This window comes from Simochromis diagramma, unplaced genomic scaffold (assembly GCF_900408965.1).
Source record: "Simochromis diagramma unplaced genomic scaffold, fSimDia1.1 OVJJ01000545.1, whole genome shotgun sequence".
NCBI lineage: Eukaryota > Metazoa > Chordata > Actinopteri > Cichliformes > Cichlidae > Simochromis > Simochromis diagramma.
In genome coordinates this window covers 6,371,653-6,394,014 of record NW_024387371.1, presented here as the reverse complement: position 1 = coordinate 6,394,014, position 22,362 = coordinate 6,371,653, and the positions used below count along the sequence as shown (strand labels likewise).

Genomic DNA, 22,362 nt, shown 5'->3' with positions numbered 1-22,362 from the left:
TAAGCTAGAGGGGGTCCTCGTGCCTTGGCGGTTTCGGCGCGCGTTTGACACCCGACCTCGGGAGGAGAAACGGGTGGAGGAACTGGTGGGAGGAAGGGAAACTGCTGCTGCCATCCTTGGCTGTTGTTTCGTGATTAGCAACCGTTGCTTTTAAGAGAGACAGCTCCATTTGGACGTGCAAGGCTAACGTTTGCGAGCAGCCACCGAGTGCCATCTTTGGGATAAAGCCTTAGGGTGAGTATGTAGGTAGGCTAATGATGGTTGTCCGGCTAATTAGCTTGCCTGATAGGATCCGGCTCTTTTTACGACAGTGTTCAAGCCCCGTTAGTTAGTTAATCGGTTAGACTGTTGGCGTCCGTTCGGTTAAGGCTATGTAGGAAGGTGAAATTGCAAAGCTAAGACGCTATCTAGCTAGCTAAAGTCCGTTTCGCTATCTGCATCAGCGTTAGATTAAACCTGGTGCTGCTAGCTGTCTCTAGTTGTGTCATATTTCCACGTTACTCCACTGTGGTCTTTGACTACTGTCAATATGTGTTTTATCTGATTAATAGCCTCTTGCTTTTAAACATAGCGAATATTCTCAATTGCAAGCTCTTAGTGCATGTTCACGGAGAACCGGTTTCTTGGCGTAGAGGAAGCAGATGCTTGTTTCATGACTAACTCGCAGCTACATCCTTTGGCACGGGACGACCAGCGGCTGGTGTTTCCATCTTCGGTCAGACAAGAGGACACGAGGAAATCGTGGGAATCTGCCCCACCCAGGCCGGTCGAAGTAAACATATGTTGTTTCCGCGCCTTGGTCGTGTAGCAGCTGTTTCAAGTGTTTAGCAGTAATTTGCGTAGTGTGAAAGATGAAGACTGGTCGATGCTACTCTCATAGCATCAGCATCCTCTTGCATTTAAGTTTAAGCCTGTTTTTGTTAATTATGGGGATGTGAGGAAACCTCAGTAATCAATTTGTTTGTTTTAGGTCTAAATCATTTCTTAGACGGTGAAAAACGGTTTCTTGATTTATGTTTTTGCATATTTGTGAGACTTATATGTTTCAGATCAAACACATTTTAGTATTAGACCCCCCCCCCCCCCAAAAAAAAAAAAAAAAAAATCTGAGCAAATGTAAAGTGGAGTTCTTAAATGATGATTTAGCTTATTAAGGACCAATAGCTATGAAAAGCTGTCCAGACCTATCTGTCCCTGTGTGAAAAAGTAATTGCCCCCTAAACCTAATAACTGGTTGTGCCACACTTAGCAGCAAGAACTGCAATCAGGCATTTGCAGTAACTGGCAATGAGTCTTTCACATCATTGTGGAGGGATTTTGGGTCATTCTTCTTTGCAGAAATTGTTTAATTCAGCCACAATGAGTAATTTTCAAGCATGAGTGGCCTGTTTAAGGTTATGCCAAAACATCTTAATCAGATTTAAGACTGGACTTTGGCCACTCAAAAACCTTCCCATACTTAAGTGGACTATTATGAACTAATGGTCAGATAGTGTCCTTCAGAATTTTGTGGTAGTAAGCAGAATTCATGGTTCGATCAAATTGAAAATGAACCATTGTGTTCTTTTTAGTCAGTGATGGGGTTTTTTTTATCCTGGAACCCTCCTGTGGATGCCAGTTTTGCCCAGCCTCTTTCTTATTGTTGAAAACTGCGCCCCCCCCCCCCCCAGACCTGCTGTTCTTCAGATGTTCTTCTTGATGCACTCTTGGAGTAATTTTGGTAGGATGACCACTCCTGGGGGAAGGTTCACCAGATCTCTTTTCCTAATTCACTTTGTCAGACATGTTCTGTTCAAGTGATTATTTTATGTATTATTATTTTAATAATAATACATATGATTTACCAAAAGGGGCTGTTACGTTACACATTGGGCCAGAAGCTTTTCCCTTACTAAATGAAATCAGCATTAACAAACTGCATTTTATTTTTATTGTGTTATCTTTCTTAGTATTAGAAACTGATGATCTGAAACATCACGTGTGACAATCATGCAAAAAAATAAAATAAAAATCAGAAAGCACTCTAGCTGATAGTGCAGCCCTTTCAGCACTAGATCTTAATTTAATCTCTTAGATTTTTCTCCTGGTCTTTAAAGCTTTAGTAAAACTTTTATCCCATTAAACTAATCCCAAAGTTAAACCTTACAGTTTACTCCATTAGTGTCACACTACAATTTATGCAAAAACCTCTATCTCCAAGTATTTTATGTAACCACGTTCTTTGTCTTTTGCCGTAGTGGTGTGGCGTAATGAAAGCAGAGGAGTGAAGGAGGCAATTGTCTCAGTAAAACATTTGCAGACAAGCAAGAGACTAAGTGAGGATGCTGGAGGCGGGTGCAGACCAAGCAGGTGCAATGGCCGAGGGAGAAGAGGAAGCGGAAGCAGAGATGGGGAGCAGGGATTTGAAGGCTGAAGTGATGCGGCTGACTCTCGAGCTTCAAGAGGCCACAGAGGAAAAGCTACAGGCAGCCCGCTACGGTCTGGTGGTGCTGGAGGAAAGTGCTGCCCTCAAGATGAAACACACACAGCTGGAAGAAGAGCATGAATCTCTCAAACTGGAGCTACAACAGCTCAAAGAGGTAGGAGCACCTAAGGCATATGTTATTTTTTTAGATTGTTTATTTATATATTTGGGTGGCTGTAGGTCAGGATGTAGAGCAGGTCACGTACTAATTGGAAGGTTGGTGGTTCGATCCTCATCTTCTCTAGTCTGCATGCCAAATATCCTTGGGCAAGATACTAACTCCAACTCGCTCTCTGATGCATTCATCAGAGTATGAATCTGTGTGAACGTTAGATAGAAAGCACTTACATAGGAAAAGCATAGAAAAAAGTGCTTGTGTGATTGGGAAAAGCACTAAAAAAACACCAGTCCATTTACCATATTTACCTTGTAGGCTTGTGAGGTCATCATTCCACTGGTTTCCAGGTAGTTTTCCTATATCACATACTTGCTGTGTGATCTTTTGTTTATATAATAAAATGTGCGCAATGAAATGCATTTCCCGTTGTAAGCTTTCACAGTAATGGTCTAATAAACAGAACTTTTGTATTTTTTGCAGGGTATTAAAATCATGAAACAATGGACACCATACAAAAATTGTATTTTATAATTATCAGGTTTAACGGGTTTACATTATTGGTAGGCATAATTTAAATGCCATCAACACCATAATTGCTGCTATTATATATAAGCACAATCTCTCTAAGTTTATTCATTTTATCTTTCATAGTTGAGGAGCTGCCTTGCGGTCTTGCAGTCCTATATAAAGATACCATTGTTGAGGTTTTTTTTTTACACGTGCCAGTGGACTATGTCATGAATTTGCCTGTTCATTCCGTCATTGTCTTTTTGTAGCTCTCACTTTCTGATAAAACAATAACGGCTCTGTTACAGTTGTGACCTAATATTATACTTTGAATGTCTTGTCTTGTGATCACATGTTGAGTCAGGTTTGCCTCACATGTCATTTGATTTTGGCAGGAGAAGAGTGTTAACTGATTATGACGTTTTTGCATCCAGTTAGTCAGCATGTTGCTATTAACATATGTTAATTTGGATGTCTAAATTTAGCTGATTTTGATTCGTTATGTTAAAGCATTAAGGATTTAATATGGTCAGAGCAGGATATTCAAGATAAAAGATCAGGCCAATACAGCAAAGCTCAGATTATGTTTAAACCATGCCTTTCATAGATGCATTGAAATAATGCATAGGCTTTTCATATTATAAACAATGCACTTTCCACCATTGCGGGCGGGGGGGGGGGGTGTTTAAGTAAATAACCATTGTACAGTAACACTGACTTGACCATATTTACTAGATCGTTTGAATCTCAATTTTAAAGGTACAAAAACTGTATTAGACTCCGTTTTCATATTGCCACTGAATTTCTGCTAAAATAACTGATTAATGCAGCGTTGTTTCCATACAGAAAACTGAAGAATAATTAGCACATTAAGAATGTTTTAACAAGTGTTTCCTAATGTAAATTTTGTCACAAATACTTATAGACCCACAAAGGTATTTGGTATTACTGGAACAGGCTTTTAAATACTGATTTATGTAAGAAATTAATCCTATAAAACTAAGTCCGGTCATGTGGGCAGATTTCTGATTTTGCAGTTATTCCATCTGCCTGTTCAAATTAAAAGGGGAGAAATTTTTTAAAAAAATCCTTCTTACGGGTAGTTACTGATATTAATCAATTTATCTGTAAGAATAACAGTAAAAGTGGTCAGCTGGGATGCTTTATAATGCCATATAAATTTAAGTGCTGTACTGTTTCTGATTTCAGCTATTTTTAAAATCAGTGTAAACCTCCTTTTTTATTTTTGGCTATTTACCCATTTAGGTTTTGGCAGGGTTGAGCTCCTGTGCTGGTCATTATGTAACCATATTATTAGTGATCATTTAGGCATGTTTAGTAGCTTGTTTGTTTCATTAAAACCCTTATGTGATCTTTCTTTCATTAGCACTTATTGGTGCATAGTGTGTGTCAAGGTCTGTGGTTGTGGCACACTGTGAAAAAATGCATGTTATTGCTAGATAACTGTAATCTATTAGGGTCATAGTATAAGGCAAGACAAGCAGAACTGCAAAAATGATGTGGAAATTGCTGTTAAGGTCCAAGGTTACAGAACCATATCAGCTATTTCCTCATTGCAGTCAGGTCTCAGGTGATTAATGTCCACTGAAAATTGACAGAGAAGTGCAATTTCCTCTCCTTTGTTTACATTGTTTACATTTCTTATCTTTATAATGATATGGGTCAAATGTTATTGTTTTCCCCCCTTATGTGTAACACAATAGTGTGTCAAATAGTGTTTTAGAGCTGTCCTTATCAGTTTTTGTTTGTGTTAAGGCATTTGCAGATTCTGTGAGCAGCCAGAAACGTGCAGCTGCTGATGGAGAGTGCCGGGAGGAGAGCCTGCTACAGGAGACTGCCAGTAAAGAGGCTGCCATGGCAACGCGCATAGAGGAAGTTCAGACAGAGCTGAAGCAAGCACGCCTTGCTCTGGGCAATGCCCACGCAGAGATTGATAGACTTGGGGGGCTCTCCACCCAGCTGAAGAAGGTATGGTGTACTCATTCAGTACTCCCTCTTCTCGTGATAAATACAAATAAAAATTAAATCCCTTTAGAGAAAATATTAGTTCTCTAGCCTAGAATTAACAGTATATGATATGTAATTGACAGTTAAGCATGTTAAGCTGTGCTTTGTACTGATTTTACTGTGGATTTTCTTCCACAGGAGTGTGAGTGTCTTGAGGCAGAGAAAGGCCACCTGAGGGATGAAATAAAGGAATATAAAGTGCGTGAGCTGCGCCAGTTGCAAGACAATGGGGAGCTAGAGGAAGAGAACATATCTCTGCAAAAGCAGGTGTCTGTGCTCAAGGAAAACCAGGTCAGTTGTCACCTTCCTTCACACAATCATTTTTGTATAACATTATATTTATTGATTTTATTATTCAAAGAATATGAAATAAATCGATAAACAACCCCCATCTCCACTCTATATGCCCTGAGTCCCATCTGCTGTATAAATTTGAAACATTTTTTTTAAAAATTGGCAAGGGGCAGGAAGGGGCTGACGAGGAGACATGGATGTGTGAAACAGTAGTGTTCAGAATTTCTAGGGCCAGAGAGCATGGTGACACAGAAAAGCAGGTTACCTTTGTTACAGAGTTTCTGAATTACCTGAAGTAGACTAGTGTGGTGGGGTAACTGCGAGGGTTTTAGCTAAACCTGATAATGCCCAAAGCCAGAGCTCGCTTGCTCTGCCCATCTCTCTCCTCTATCAATAACCCTAATCTCCAACCGTATGGAGAAATGAAGAGAAATAATTCAGTAAGGTTTTGTTCCTCTACCTTCACACATGAGGAGGAAGGTAAACAAATACACTATACCACACAACATGTTTGTTGTCAAAACTTCAAAGGACAGTAACAAAAAAGCTGCTGGTGAACAGACTGGACAGTCTAGTTGCCGGGTGAATAGTGTTGTTCTTTTCACCAAATGAAGCAGCTCCCACAGCAGAGGACATGCTATTCATCTCATGACTACCTGTGTTTTTCATTAGACAGTATATTCCCATAAAACCTGCTTCCACTGAAAGCCGAATACCAAAGCCAGTTTAACATTTGTAATGCAGTGTGATTGAAAGTGTGTAATTATAGCTGTGTGTTGCACCATGGCAACCATGTTTCAGTGTAACTATTTCATGTTTCTCAAGATATTTCGGGATGTTGTGTTTTTTATTTATTTTTTCACATTTTAGAGGACATTATGTGCTCTGAGAATTTAGATATTTTTGTTTTAATAATTTTATGTGAGAATATTTTGTAAATATAAGCACAGCTTTGGAAAATGCTCCACAGACACTGTACTTATATGTAAACTTTTCATGTTGGTTGTTGTATTAAGCAGTTATTCCAAGTCTGCTTGATGTGCATACACATCTCTGTCAGTACTAAATTTGGGAAAAATGTATGTGACCTGTGAGTTGACTTTGAAAGAAAATATTTTGTCATCTGTATCTCTATCTGTCTGGAATATAATTTTTAAATGAAACCACATTCATTTTCATTTGAGGGACACACTGGAAAATGAGAATCACATGAAGGGACAGATGGACATGCTTTGAGTCCAAAATGTATGTCTCATTTGGCCTTTTCACACATAATGTGGTCCACATAAAAGCTAGCCAATTATTAGTCTTACTATTGTAGTAAGCTACCATATAGCCAAATAAGTACCTTTTTTAACAGCCTGAACTTGAGAACTAGTGTTAGCTTGGATTTTAATAATTCATTTTAATTCAAACATTAGTGCAATGCTGCAAATTATGTTTTTTCTCAAGAGACATTTTATGTCTCTTGAGAAAGATACACTGGCCTTTCTTTACACTTGGTAAAAGCATAAGCTGTCCAGTTTCTTGCTTTGGTTGAAATTGTCTGCCCTCAGTATAAACTTTTCTTTTCTTTTTTTCTTTCATTTTGTTGCATTCTGTGTTAGCAAGCTTTTAACCTGCAGAGACCACAGCTACAGCCTGGCAGACCAGAATTTCTCAATAACCTAAAATGATATCCAGGCCAGACTAAAAATTGTCCATGACTGTACAGATTTGGCCCTTTGATGTTAACACATGTACCCTAACTGATCTTTAGCCTGTCAATCATAGAAGGACAATTTCAATGTTATATTATAGCTATTTATAAGAAACATGCATTATTTTATGTGTACTTTATGTAAAGCTTAAGTTAGGCTTCTAAAAGCTACTGTGTTTCTAGCAAGAGCCCAGCAAACATTGTTATTAGAATTCCTAAATGGATACATTTTTATCCACTTTATTTTGACTGTTCATTTATGCTATAGCAATAATAAAATTATTGGTTTGGGTGACTATGAAGTCAAACAGCGTAGTTTTCATTTGCCTACTGAAGCTGTCTGGTTGTGAGTGTAACTTTGCTAAATGCAGTGATAAGTGTATTTGCATGTTAGGGATACAATTTCCATTCATACTAAATGAGCTGAATAAAGTAACAAAGAAAGTCTTCTTGTCCTGCTTCTAATCTTATTTCAGGTTGAGTTTGAATCAATTAAGCTGGAGCTGACCCAAAAGAACGAGGAGCAGGAGGAGCTGCGAGGACAGCTGGAGGAAGCTGGAAGACTGAGGGAGATTGCAGAGAGGCAGCTGGATGAGGCCCTTGAAGCACTGAAGGAGGAAAGGGAGCAGAAAAACAGTCTGCGGCGGGAGCTCTCTGCCTTGACCCTTAACCCCTTTGATTCTGTGGGGAACCTGGAGCTCCACTTGGAGCAGCTGGATGACAGCCAGGAAGAGGGCCAGGGTGGAGAGGGTGAAGGGGAGGATGGGGATGAGAATCAGGACAGCGGTTTTAATAACGGTCCTGGATCTTCTTCCAGTTCTGCTAACCCTCCTCACTTGGGTGGCTCCAAAAGTAACGGCCTCATCCATCGCTACTCCACCCCACGCCACAGTGATGTACTTCGTGCTCCTGCTTCTGGACTGGTCGCAGACCTGCTGAGTGAGCTACACTTTTCAGACAGTCAGAAACTAAAGCAGCAGCTCCTACAGGTGAGCAACAGAAAAACACTTACCTTTTTTTTCAAATGCTTCTTTGTGGTATCCCACCGAGGACAAATGATTAAAAGGAACTAAAAAAAGCAACTTCAATCCTACATGTTATTAAGAGAATGAAGTTGTTTTATGGATTGTGTACAGAGGTAACGAGAATTTGCAAACGTTTGGGTATGGAAGTATCATTAGTTTAGTGTGGTAATTCTATAGCCATCACAGTCAGTTTCAAGTATCACTAAAAGTAGAAATAGGGTTTAGGGTATCATTGTTTCTCAGATGCTTGGGTGCCCATTAATAGTCTTAACAGAGTTAAGAAAAATAACACACAATAAGTTGATAATTAAGCATTTACCCTATGTTGCTTTCTTATGACCTTTTTATATATGAATTTAAAAGGTTTAGACAGTTAATTTACTGTAGATATGTAAAATAGAAAGCTGTTATCTGGCTTGGCTAAGTAAGGAGGATATACAATTTAGTCTGTGTGCTAAGCTGTTAGCAGGGCTCTCTGCCACTTCCTGCTCTAGACCACATCCGTTTTGTGATGGAGGAGGAGCATTAATATATATTGTGTATTCCATCAAGCACTTTCTCCAGCTCCCACCTGATAAAGCTTCATAAACCAAAGGGTACTTCAGAAAATGAAGAATGTCTTGAGCTGTCATTGCTCTCTATGTAATGGAAATATATTATTCATGGTGCACTTAAATCAAGAGGCTGGGTTTGAAAGTTCCTACTGAACAGATGTCGCTATTTGACATTAAAAATTTATAATGAGTAAAGGTGGTGGGGGAGAAATGTGTGTCACAGACATTTATAACCTCCCTTTTTGTTTTGAAATTAATCAACATTCAGTATTGTTCTTGTTCTGTGAACTGATGTTGATAATTACAGACTTCTCATGTTATGTTTGTGTGTACATCCAGGCAGAGCGAGAGAAGTCCAGCCTGACTAGCAAGGTGGAGGAACTGCAGATGCAGCTGGTAATGTCCAGACAGGCACTCAGTCAGCAAGAAGACAAGGTTGGCTCTCTCACCCAGCAGCTGGAAGCTGTGCAGAGTAGTCGACAACAAAGCCAAGAGGTGGATGACAAAGGAGATAATGAGACAGAAAAAGATGGTGGCAATGCTGTATTTGACTATGAGGTAGACACCAAGAGCAAGGAGGTGCTGGAAGCGCGTATGCGCACGGCTAGCGAAGAGCTTCTAAAGCTGCGAGATGAACTGTCTCAGGCAGGAACACGTTATAACACCCTGGAGCAGAGATACAAGCAAGAGAAGGAGCGTTGGAGGGCTGAGGCCCAGGAGCTGGCTGACAAAATCCGTCAGTGTATCAAGTCCAGCAAGCAAGATCAAGAGCGCATCAGTGAGCTGGAGAAGGAGATTGGAGCAACACGGAAAGTGGCAAGTGATTCTGAAGGGCACTTAAGTGTTGCTCAGGAAGAGCTGCTGGCCTTCTCTGAGGAGCTGTCCAACCTGTATCACCACATCTGTGTATGCAACAACCTTACTCCCAAACGGGTCACCCTGGACTATTATCGTGATGGTGCCAGGTCAGGAGGCAGCGCCAGAAGATCACACCTCTATTCCCAGCACAGCGTCCAAAAGAAGACTCGAGCCAATGACATGTTCATTTCGAAAGCTGCAGCGTTGCAGTTTATGGGAGAAGTTGACAGTGCTGTAACCAGTGGAGACTCTCCTACCTGCCCTGGATCCCCCACCCTAGATTTCAGGGACCCTTCCAATGTTCGCAACTTAGTAGCAGTCATCCGCTGCCAGATAAAACATCTTCGGGTAAGACAAAAAGTGTAGTTCTTGTGACATTTATTAATGTAGTACTCCAGCACTACTTAGTTCTTTGTGAACTAAAACTTGTAACCAGTGCAAATTCTCAAACTTTTTTGCTGTAACCCTAATGCTGAAAAACAAACTTTTATTCTGGGTAAAATCCTTAACTCCTTTACAAATGTTTCACTGAACCTAATAATCTGCTCAGCCTGTTAACAGAGTTCAGTTGCTCCCATGTCTGCACAAATCCAGTGCCTGGCATGGGCTACAGTGACACGTGTGTGCGTGGACGTGAATGTAGCGGCTTATCAGGGGTCAGAGTAGAACTGTAACCTCCATTACACCGAAAGAAAAGACAGGGTGGTAACAAGTTTATTAACTAGAGAAGTGCATATTCTCAAACAAAAAATAAATCCTCTTTTACATGTTTGAAGATTTATTCCTGCCACTTCAGTGTTATTGTTAAGAAATGTGATCATTTCGTGATAAAGATTTTTATTTATTTTTTTTATCAAAATGTTGTTCCCGTTATATAAGAAATGTTATTTGCCAGACTAACTGCTAACCCTTATAAATATCTGTCTCTGTTCTCTCAGGTGGCAGTGGACCTTTGTCGTCAGAGGGGTGCAGTGCCCTACTCAGGGCTAAGCAGCAGTGGAGAGGCAGAGCGGGACAATGAAAACCTCTTGGAGGAAGTGTTAAAACTCAAGTCTCTTCTGAGTACCAAGAGAGAACAGATTGCTACCCTCAGGACTGTTCTCAAGGCTAACAAACAGGTAGGTCACAGTAAGCAAGTATCTGTGTTGTAATGTTTGTCTTTATCTTCAGTGAAGGGAAGTATAGTGTTACTTCAGAAGGAGCTGAAGTTGTGAGTGTATCGGCTGTTTGGCACCAGCCCTTTGCTACAGTCTTTACAATTACTGCCCCATTCATATATATGTAGATGGTGTTATGTCACCAGTCATGTTTATTCTCATGTACAGCATTGACATAACTTCCACACTTACCACTGTTACTCTGACAAACCTGTTTTTACAAACACCATGCCAAATATTGAAAAACTATTTGTCTTTAAATCTACACAAATGCCATTTGTATAAGCATTTTCTTTCTGTTTTTTCGCCTTCATCTCATCCTCCCTGTGTATGTCAGGTTGTTGATACATGTTAAAAAAATAATTTATTTGTTTAACAGAGGAAAAACTCATTTAGCAGGATTGTCACCACTGACAGTTATACTAACCTCACCTGTAATGCACCTTGATATACACCGTAGCTCATTCACTGACCGAAACAAGTCGTATGTCCCATTTATGAATAAGTAATGGCCCCTATCAATTAGTACCTATTCGGGTTGATTGTCACGGCTTGATGCAGTTTTTAGGGTTTTCCATTAGGTCATAGTAAGTGTTTCCAGGGACTTTTTTTACTATCTACTTGGCTGGGGTTCCAAGCGATCCGAGTCATTTCTAAAATGTGACGTCAACAGACTGCATGCCACCAATTTGTTAGTCAGTGGCATCACAGGACGTTTGGCTATGTTGGTATAATGACCCCACACATATTAGGTGGTACTCGATTGTAATGAAAACAAATCAAGCAAAGTTGAGCCGATCCAAGTAAGTACTAAAGGAAAAAGGGCTTAAAGGTCTCTTGGAATGAGCCTTGTTTAGAATTGAGGCCAACTAATGTCATTTGATCTTTAATTTAGCACTTTGGTATGCCTAAGGCTTTTAATGTGCTCTATAAATAAAGGTTGTTGTTGTTGTAATTCTTTTGTGTCTAAGGTCAGTGTTTGTAGTTTTGCTGCTTGACATTAAAATCAAGCTTTCCTATACTTTCCCACTTTCACTCATAGAAGGCAGGCTTCATTGTTTTTGTTTTGTTATATGAACATAATTTTGAGAATAGCTACCTTGGTTTACACAGATTGTCTGAAAATTAACCTTGCCTTTGCTAATATTTAACCATTAGTCTGTGTTAGATATAAGATAAAAGAGTTGTCATCTCTTGTTAGGGTTAATTTATGGTACAACTAGTTATTTGTCTGAGAGTTGCTTTCGCCACAAGCAAGAGAAGTGTGAGAGGACAAAAAATTTGTGATCAACAAATTCAGCACAAGAATCAGAGACAGTGGCTGCAGTGGACACTTTTTGTTTGGTTTTTTTAACACTTTGTTTTGCTTCAACTCTTTATATTTTATAAATTCACTTAGTTGTTTCTGACACTGCCCCCTGGTGACAGTAAAGAGTTATGACATGTAGGGCTTGGTCTGCACAGCTGTCCTAATGCTGTGTTCTGTTTATCTCAGAAGTCAGACGTCAAAGCTGGGGATGACGTAACTCCTTAGTCAAGTGTGTTCCAGTAATACTCGGTGTTTCTCATTGCTTTGCTGAATTTGTTTTGCTTCTTAGCAAGATCGAGTCATTCATGCATCACTAACTTTTTTTTTTTCTTTGCGCTGTGCTGTGTCAGAGCTATGCACATGGCTTCATTAGCAAGTTGTAAATACACAGCAGTGACAGAACAAATTGCAAGTTATACAATTTTACCTTTTAACTTTACATTTATTGCTGTCATCTTGGATTGTTCAGTCAAGCTTGGTGGGGATGCTCAGACTTTGAAAAATTGTGACTGGGAACTCAGGAATTCAGCTTTCTGACTTCAACTGGAATGCAATAATACGTTATGTGCAGGATCACCATAGAAGTATGTTGGAGCCCTTAATAGGCCTCTAGTCAACCAATGAAAATCTTGAGTGAAATTTTATCTGCTTTTCAACAAATCCTTAGATTAACTAAAACTGGCCACAGTCCACTGAGTGCATTCTGCTTAGCCTTATTATAATAAGCAGGGATTGGTACTGGAGACTGGCAGTAAATCCCAATAACAGTACCAGACACACCATCACTTAAGTATTGATAAGCGCCCAGACAAACATTGCTGCTATCATTGATTATACAAAATAAATTCATTCTAACACACCGTTTTCTTATTATGACAAATGAAAAGATTTCAGTGTTGAGTTGATTGCTGAGCTTTGATGTGCAAGCTGCTTTTTGCAAAGTTCATGCGCAGTATTTTTATCCTCGTTTATAATAACACACAGCCGCACTAACTATTGCTTTTACTTTTGTCTGTTACTTTGGTGCCAACTCCAAGTAAATTTAAAGCAAACATAACATTAAAAAAAAGTTTGACATAGCACTTCCCGTTAGGTTGAGTAAGTAAAAAAGTTGGAAAAACAATTGCTATTCACAGATACAGCCAACAATAATAAAATAATCCTGTAACTATATTGATGTTGTGCATTTCCCCATATAAAAGTACTTCAGGAAATTGTCTGCTCACTGAGAATTAGGTCAAGTGAGAGAGCATGTTGCTGAAAGCACTGACCAGTCCAACTGGAGACGCCAAACGTGCTTGTTATATAACTCACTTTGCAGGAGTATTATCCATCCATAATCTCACATAAGCAGTATGGGTGACCTGTCTCATCAATGTCTTGTCTAGACAGTCCCCTGGACCCACATGATTGTGCAACTTGAGTACATCAGCCTCTCCTCTGATGTGACATAGCACAAAGGGAAGAGGGAAAGAGAGTTCAACCTCTCCTCTGATGTGCTATGTTCAGCATTGCATGACCTGTTTCTGTCATTACCTGAACTGTCAGTCCTGTATACACACGCGCACGCTTAAGGTAATCTGTTTGATGGGCCAGTGGTCACTGACAATAGTTTTCCTTCTCAAGTCTGTTGACGTTAGCTGTCCACTGGTGTCTCTGATGTAATCAAACCATTTACACATGAGATTGTTACACTGATATTTGTGTTTGGAGAACAGATAAGTAAAAAGCAATCCAATTAGTGGGGCAAACGTGATTTAGAACAAACTATTTGCTTAAGATACAGCGTGTTTAAACTATAGAGTCATATTATTGATTTTGTGCCTTCTTCATAATAGTGATTTTTCTTTTCATTGATCTTTAAAACTCTGACCGAGATTGCTGTTTAACAGGAAATTTTGTAGTCACATAGGACAGGAACAGTTGAGCTGTCACTGAAGCTACTCAAATCTAAGGAATTTGACCCTAAATTCTTGGCCGGCATTTATTATCGCATGCAAGTGTCTCCACAGAATTCCTAGTTTTGAAAGAAGTGCATAATTTTAAATAATGTGTTTTCATACCAGCAACAGATCATAATGTGCTTTTAAAACCCCATTTTGATAGTAAATGATATTTTTGTTATTGCAGACTGCAGAGTTGGCCTTATCCAATTTGAAAACAAAGTATGAGACGGAGAAGAGTATGGTGTCAGAGACCATGATGAAGCTCCGAAATGAGCTCAAAGCCCTGAAGGAGGACGCTGCCACCTTCTCTTCTCTTCGAGTCATGTTCGCCAGCCGGTAAGCTTTCATTTCAAGTGATTTGAAGCAAAACATATTACTGACTCAGGGAGGACAAATATAACACAATCATATATTTAAGTTAGAAGAAAAAAACATAAAAAAAAACTGCTTTAAAATGTGTTAAAACTGGATTGTATTTGGCCCTGTACTAGTGGTTTTAAGGCTTATTAGTTGCGCTCTTGCTGAGGTACAGCTTTTGCTTTCACTCGTGTAATGAGCTTACCATGCTTATTACGCCTATGGACAATCCACTAGTTCACGTGAAGATTACAAACCACATGCTTTGCCCTGTGCTGATGGGGGGGGTGATCAAGCAAGGTCACCTTTAAGAAAGACTTTTAACGTTTGTAGGACATGGGTTTGACTATAAACACCACCATGCTATCAAGGGGAAGATGTTAAGAGTTAAACATATGGATCATAACACTTGACTCACTAACCTCTTCTTTGCGGTGTTTTTATTTGGGATTTGTATGAGTGCACTAATGATTATTTTTCTGTTTTTGGTGATTGTGTTATGTGTTGCCAAAGTGCCCTGAGAAGGTTCTTGGCCATGTATTAGACCGTCTAGGCCCTTTCCAGACAGTTGTTATCCCTAAGAAGGATTGAAGAAGAGCCAGTAATGAAGGGCTGCTACTGTCTGTTCCAATAGGATAGAGATTACAGCTTTATAAAAAGATATTTGCTTAGAATCAGGTTCAGTGGAGCCATCATGTGGATAGCTAGTATGAGTGCATCTCTACAGTATATGAAAATAAGGGTGTATTACTCATTTTAAACATACTTTTACTTTTTACTTACATTTTCACATTTTCCAGTTAGCATCGTTCCCGGTTGCCAGTGAATGAATGAATTGAAGCTTTTCCAACATATTTATCTCATATCAATGTTAATTTATTTATTTTAACTACAAAAAATAATCAGTGGGAAAAGATTTTTGCTTTTGTAACTTGTGATAGCTTGTGATATTTTTAATGATTTGTTAGCCTGTAAAATTAACCAATAATAACAATAATCTTCAATTGCAATCCCTGCTGGTGTTTGATGTTTGCATTTAACACACTATAAGTCGTGTGAAGCATGTATTTCTATGCCTCTGTCTTTATTTCTTGCTGCATGTTGCATCTCTCAGGTGTGATCAGTATGTGACCCAGCTGGATGAGATGCAGAGGCAGCTAGCTGCCGCTGAGGATGAGAAGAAGACACTGAATTCTCTTCTGCGTATGGCCATCCAGCAGAAGTTGGCTCTTACTCAACGTTTGGAGGACCTGGAGGCCCCTATGTCTCCACACAGCTTAAACAGCAGCCCCCGTCGCTCTCGGGCCAAAGAGCTTGCTACCAAGTCAGGCCGTGCCCCTCGGAGCCCCAGAAGCAGTCCCGCCCGGCCTCCATTGAGGAGCAGTCCACGGTCTAGCCCCGTTCCTGCTACTCACCACCTGCGATCTCTAACTAGAAGCCTCCACACAAGCCCTGTAAGAACCCCTCTTTCTCTTTATCCTGACAACTCCAGCCAAACCAGCAGCTGCTCACGCGGAAGCAAGGGTCTCCAAAGAGATGCCACCTTTATTAGAAGTCATAGTGTCAGTGATGTTTGTAACACAGAGTTGAATCGTGGTTTTTCCCTGACCTATAAAGGCTCCACCAGTTCTGTGAACAGTGATTTAAGCTCTAAAATGTATGTGAGTGAATCAAAAAAGGGAGCATCAGTCCGGAGAGCTTCTGTCCCTTTACGTCAGGACACTTTCATCACAACTCGCGTTGTACCTGCCTCTTCTGCCAGACTGAAGTCTTCTTTGTTTTCTTCTTCTATAGATAAACTAACCTCTTCTAAAACGGTGTGTGTGTATGCTAACACCAGTGAAGCATGGGGTGAAAGCCAACAAAATCATGATCTAAACCCTAAATCAGATGTTTCTGTGAGGAGAAAGCAGTCAGGTCGCAGGTCTAATTCTGTACAAGCAGCAGCAGCATGTCATAACACGTATCTGTCAGACTCTGCACAGTTCAATTCAAGTCCGTCAAGGGCCCAGGCAGTCACATCACACTCTGTTAACAATTCAGCAAGTAGAACCAGGATGACCGGAATCTGTAGAGAGTCTAGACAAAGATCATTTACATCTACAAGTAGAAACACAGAGGAGTTGCACACTAATGCCAGTAAGAGCTCTGGTAATAAAGCTACATCTTCTAGGGCTCGGAGCTCACACTCTAAATCATCAAGGAGACAATAAAAAAATAAACGTAAATTAGCCAGCAGATCTAAGCTATCGAACTGGTTTACACACTATATTGACAAAAGTATTGGACCCACACTGAATTCAGGTGTTTTCAGTCCCATTGCCACAGGAGTGTAAATTCCAGCCCAACCATGCAGTCTGCCTTTTCAAACATTTGAGAAACTGTGATGAGTTGCTACTGTTGGAACAAGTGAGTTCATGGAATTTCTTTTCTCCTAAATATTCCACAATTAGCTGTAAGTGGTATTTTTGCAAAGTGGAAGTTTTTGGGAACCAAAGCAACTCAGTCACAAAGTGGCTGACCACGTAAATGTGGTGTCACTGAGTGCTGAGCAACACAGCATACAAAAGTCACCAATGCTCTGTTGACTCAGTAACTGACGACCTCCAAACCTCTTCTGGCATTAACGTCAGCAAAATAACTGTGTACTGGGATCATCATGCCAATGGTTTCCATTACTGAGCAGCTCCTGTAAGTCCAGTGTGTGCAGTTCTTTTGTCCATATAGTGTTTCTCTATAACAAGTTTTAAATAAGAGACTAATAAACTATCATTGATATCAATGAAATGGTAAATGGCCTGTATTTATATAGCGCTTTACTAGTCCCTAAGGACCCCAAAGCGCTTTACATATCCAGTCATCCACCCATTCACACACACATATTCACACACTGGTGATGGCAAGCTACATTGTAGCCACAGCCACCCTGGGGCGCACTGACAGTGCTAGTAATGAACTAGAGGGCACTGAAAGAACACATGCTTCAACGTTAGCAGTTTTTAAAAAGGCTTTTCCAAAATTGAAAGCGTACTTACAGTGCCAAGACTCCATCTTCATATTTCCTAACATGTGAATTGTTATGCTGTTTGCATAACAGACCAAACAAACAACTTTGATCAAATACCTTCTCAGTGCTTGCTTTTATCTTGAACAATCTTGTTTTTGCACAGCTTTAGTTTAGGGTTAGTGTTTAGTTTGGTTAAGATTTTTGCTTATTTTAACTGATCACCCCTAAATTGCTAACCTTTTGTGCTCTATGTTGTATTGATCTGTTTATCCTTATAATTTACCCTTACCATTTTCCACTAAACTTTTTAAAGTTCTTAAGTCAAACTAAATATTTTTTTCCTTTTTGTCTCTGTCTCACCTTGTCTTTGTAGCGCTGAAACACTCCTCCCATTACTCCAAAACCCTTCTTCTCCATAAGGACCTGTCTTCATGTTGACTCCTTGGCTCCCTTCTCCTTCCCTGACCTGAGACATCCTGTCCATCCCAGATATGATGCTACATTCCCCACTCTACCTACCAGAACCATGGACAGGGAAAAAAAAAGTATTAAAAAAAAAAAAAAAAAAAAGTCTCATCCCACCCTTTTGGTCTTCTCTGCTTGGAGTGGAGAAGCCTGCATGCAGCCCGAAGAAGGATGAAGAGACAAATGTGCTGCTCATTTCTTTGTGAAGTCATTACCTGTGTTGTCCAAAGTGGTTCCAACTTCCATCTGGTCCTGTTCAAGGCTTTGTGTTGTACTGAACCATTGGCAGTATTTATTTCAGAGACTCTCCTTGTACAATATTTACTGTCCTCAGACTTTGATTCAAGGCTATGATCTGTTCTCTGAAGGCTCTGTGTCTTACATTCTTGCCTTTAGTCTGGCTTGATGGTCAGGCCCATCTGGCGTCTTTTAGTGTTGGTAAACCATTAGATGATCTGTGGTAGCTCTCCCAGGTAGTTTTTTATAGAACACTGCAGCCTTACCAATAGTCTTACCTTAAAAGTAGAGCTTATTGTTGTCTTGAGGTTCTTCCTTTTACTGGTGGTGCAGTTACATGCTCTTTCTATTACGCCATTTCTGGTTCTTAGATTTCAGGCACACCCTTTAAAGAGAGGTCAGTAAACATGACATTTCATATGGAAAATATCAGCCATACATTCATCACCTCAGTTCAGACACTGAGTGGTGAGATGCATGATTTGGGAAATCTGTAATGTACATCTTCGCAAACTATGCAGACCAAGTCAGGACAGTGCCTGTATACAATCTACTGTTTAAGGCTTTGGGCTTTGAAACCTAGCCTCATTTTCCATTACCAATGGCTGGCTGCAGCTATTTTACAACAGCTATTTGCATCTCTTAATATAAGAAGATTTTGGAAGTCACTGTCTTACATCATTAGAACAAAGTGGCCTGGTTTCACCTAAACCTTTTAGTAAAATCCTCCATTGTCATTTCTCTTCATTACTGTGACAACATTTTCCATTCGATATCTGCTTTCTCTTTGCTCCTTTGAACAGCTAATAAACAATATTCGTGTTTTGTATTTCATAGCATAATGTCATCATGCTTTTTGTGCCACCAAAATAAATGAATAGTAATAACCTAGCATCATTCACAGCAAGCAGGCTGCTTCTCTACAGCATGTGTTGTTTTCAGTTTGAAATGCTAATACCAGGTATTGCTGGGGTTGCTGCTTATAGAAAGTAGAAATAAATACTGATACCCGATCATTTAAAAAGCATTACATTGAAGTTTGCATCTATTTGCACATTATGGCTTAGAATCAAGAATAAATAAATCTGAAAAAGCTGCTTCATTTAAAGTGTGTGGGAACTCAGGCATGACACTGCTTTGCTAAAGGATTGCAATGAAGAATAGCATGTAAATGTACATGTGTCACTTGATACCTCTAAAGGGACTGCTTAAAGAGCAGTATGATGTATGGACTTTGACTTGAAGACAGCATTGCACAGGTTGACATTGGCACTGTAACCTCACCTTTTTTCACTGAAGGCAACTTACAATGTATTAAACTGACTTAACACGACCAATCGTGGTCCTTTCAATTGCATTTGGGAAAAGCTGTTTGAAAACGGAGAAATTAATACTAGAAAATGTTGACACTTACTAAAACTCAACTTCCCTCTTTACTAGAAGAAGCCGCATCCTGCTGATGAGGTTTTATTTTTGGTTAGCTGGTGTTTTGTTTTGGTTTTTTTGTGCCTTGATTTTGGTTTTGTCTGCTGTTTCAGAAAGTATCACATTTTCTAAATAGAGGCTAAAGTTCAACACTGTAGTTGTATTTTTTTTTTTTATGTTTTAATTATTTTAAATAAGCTCACTGAGCAGTGTTAGCACTGAAAAAAGTGATATCTCATTTTGGTAAAATATTTTCACTTTTTAGCTGGCATGCCTTGTATTTATTAATCATGTTACCTCATTAAGGATTAAGTAATAACTTAAATGAATCAAAATTAGCTGATTGATATTTTAGACAACTGTTACAACTACTGAACTTTCTTTTAATATTCTGAATACATTTGGACCTAATGTATCAAAGATTGTAGACTGCCGGGTTAGCTCCTCCATTTATTTATTGAAGTTAAGTCCACACACTCTGGCTAAAAAGTGAAAATACTTTAACATAATGTCATTTTCACACCGAAGGTTGTAAATTGATTTAAGTCACTCTGTGCAGATGTGTGTATAATTTAATTGCCACCCTTGTATAATATTTTAACTGTATTTATGTGGTCTGCATCCTGTGTAAATTGTTGACAAGCACACACTCCACATAACACATTTGAGGTCCTCAACTTTTTATGTGTATGCAAAGTTGACCTTTCATTGACCTTCTATCCACTTTTGTCATGAAGAATAAAAACAAGCCAACACCGTATAGTGCTCGTGGTTTTGAGTGAGTGACTTTGGTATTTTTCTTATACTACACTTATGGGGAAAAGGAGTCTGTGCAGTCCTGTGAAAAACGAAGTACACCCCATAATTCAATAGTTTGTAGTTGAATTATGAATTGACACTACCATGTCATGGTATGAGATGTTTGTGCTGATATGTGATGCTGGGCATTGTGGGCAGATGTCTCCATTTTGGTGTCCATCTACAGTAGATTGCTCCAAAAGTCTTGTTTTTTTCAGATGTAACTTTACAAACCTAACCCATACTGCTTTGTTCTAATTAGAGAGAAGATGCTTTCTTTTGGCAGTCCTTCCAAACAAGTCATACCTGTTCAGTCTTTCCCTAATTAAGCTGTCATGCAGTAAGTCATTGCTAACACTCTGTAGGGTCAAAGCTGTCGCTCTTGGGGTTTTTTTGCAGTTTCTCTGCGAAGTGCACAGTCTGATGATCTGTGTAATGCTCAGCCCTGCAAACTGCCATAACTTCTGCTTTTATAGAGATGGTCACACTTGTTGGTGATTAATTGTGTGTATCTCATTAACAGTGCCTTGCAGCTGTTTTCAATTCTTTCTTTCAATTCAAATCTTTCAATTACTATGGAAACAGGAGCATGCCCCACATAGCTTTTCACAGGACTTTCCATAGTCTTGTAAAAGTGTTCTTTTTCACATGCCTGCATGCACGTATATCCTGTCAGTTTATCACATTGTAAATACAGCAGGATACTGGTTTGTGGTTAATTTTTGTGGTTTTGTAGGTGGTATTCCCAGTAAGTTCTCATTTGAAAATCTAAGCCTAGACAGCTGAATAATGCAGCATGCTGCGCAATAAAGTTTGGTCATAGAGTCACAAAGCTCTTCTGGCTAGTTTGACTAATGTCAGAAAGGAGGGGGTGGTGGGATTGGTCTGGACATGATTCTTTTGTGCAGATTTTTTCTGCAGTTTGTTGAGAAACTCCACTTCACAGTACAAACACACCAACTTCATGAAAACACAAACTAATAAAAATAGCAAGATATTAGAGTAAAAGCCATCTTCAAGAAAAGAGCAATTAAAAAAACACAATAGTACATAAATTATATTAAAACTAAAGAAAAGAATTAAAATGTACACATTTAACTTAATATATCTCACCCACAGCTATTGTAGCTATTTTTCTATAGGTTTGATTATCTAGTGGTTTGCACAGTTTCCTCACAGAGAGAAAGCCGTGAGTTTCAATCCATCGGCAAGCTTTGCATATATGAGATACCTTCATGTGTGGAGTTTGTGTGTTCTCCGTCCGTGTACCTGCACCTGGAGAGAGCCCATCCCTTCAGGTACTCAGGATTTCTCCCACAGGCATGAGGACATGCATGTTAGATTAATTGGTGATTCTTCAGTAGGTGTAAATGATTGCCTTTCTGTGTTAGCCCTGCAACAGACTGGCGATTTGTTCACTCTGTGCCTACCCTTCCTCTCACCCTGTGAGATCTACGATAGGCTCCAGCGCCCCTTAGACTGTAAAGTAGATAAGTAAGTGTGTGTGTGTGTGGGGGGGGGATCATAATATATAGGGTAAGATTTAAGAGGTTCTGAAGAGAAATTACAGCACAAATATATTTGTCATATTGACAAATTTGACCAAACTGAAAAAGACAAAACCTAAACACATTTTCCATTTATGCTTCCATTATATTTTTATTAGTTTTGTAAGTATACAATGTTGTTTCTTCTCCTCAAGTTCTAAAGTTCACCTCTTATTTTAGTTTAGTTTTAGTTAACTATATGTATCTTGGACTCGAATAACCTGTAGTCCTGTAGTTACGTAAGTCAGATTTAAATCTAGAACTCATCAGAACTAATTAGAAACAACAGACAATTAAGTTTCCTAATCTCTTACAGATGATTTCCTCAAGGATGGAGACGCATATTTGGCAGCAGACTTTCCAGTATTTTCAGCTGGAGTGTGTATTCAAGGCCCACCCACAGAACAAGTTTCCAGAACTCTGTGTGAGAAGTTAGGACAAATAAAGAGGCTGTTTATATAGAAAATCTATACAGGAAAGCAAGCAGTGCATGTGTTCTGAGAGAGAAATAAGGCAAATAAATATAGAGATTAAATGATAAACAGGGTCCAGGATGTCAGTACTTAA

At 39.4% G+C, this 22,362-nt stretch overlaps 1 protein-coding gene across 3 annotated transcripts; it reads left to right on the top strand.

Annotated features, from left to right (window-relative positions):
• The first annotated feature begins 22 nt into the window (after window positions 1-22).
• Window positions 23-20,210, top strand: zgc:162200 (uncharacterized protein LOC558638 homolog). 3 transcript variants are annotated; one of them, XM_040008032.1, is made up of 10 exons: window positions 23-234; window positions 2,238-2,579; window positions 4,866-5,078; window positions 5,256-5,408; window positions 7,587-8,099; window positions 9,029-9,895; window positions 10,486-10,665; window positions 14,144-14,295; window positions 15,431-15,770; window positions 17,697-20,210. In XM_040008032.1, the coding sequence occupies exons 2-10, from the start codon at window positions 2,322-2,324 to the stop codon at window positions 17,700-17,702; spliced, it is 2,682 nt and encodes an 893-aa protein (XP_039863966.1). In that variant the 5' UTR covers window positions 23-234; window positions 2,238-2,321; the 3' UTR covers window positions 17,703-20,210. The 3 variants fall into 3 exon arrangements, with proteins under 3 accessions (XP_039863966.1, XP_039863968.1, XP_039863967.1); XM_040008033.1 differs by lacking the exon at window positions 23-234 and adding an exon at window positions 241-772; XM_040008034.1 differs by lacking the exon at window positions 15,431-15,770.
• The last annotated feature ends 2,152 nt before the right edge of the window (window positions 20,211-22,362 follow it).

What these genes read in the sequence shown, in the direction of transcription:
- zgc:162200 (XM_040008032.1), top strand. Translation starts at nt 2,322, where the DNA reads ATGCTGGAGGCGGGTGCAGACCAAGCAGGTGCAATGGCCGAGGGAGAA. An exon ending in TAAAGCAGCAGCTCCTACAG is followed by an intron (nt 8,100 to 9,028) that starts GTGAGCAACAGA and finishes GTGTACATCCAG; the next exon opens with GCAGAGCGAGAGAAGTCCAG. An exon ending in TTCTCAAGGCTAACAAACAG is followed by an intron (nt 10,666 to 14,143) that starts GTAGGTCACAGT and finishes TTGTTATTGCAG; the next exon opens with ACTGCAGAGTTGGCCTTATC.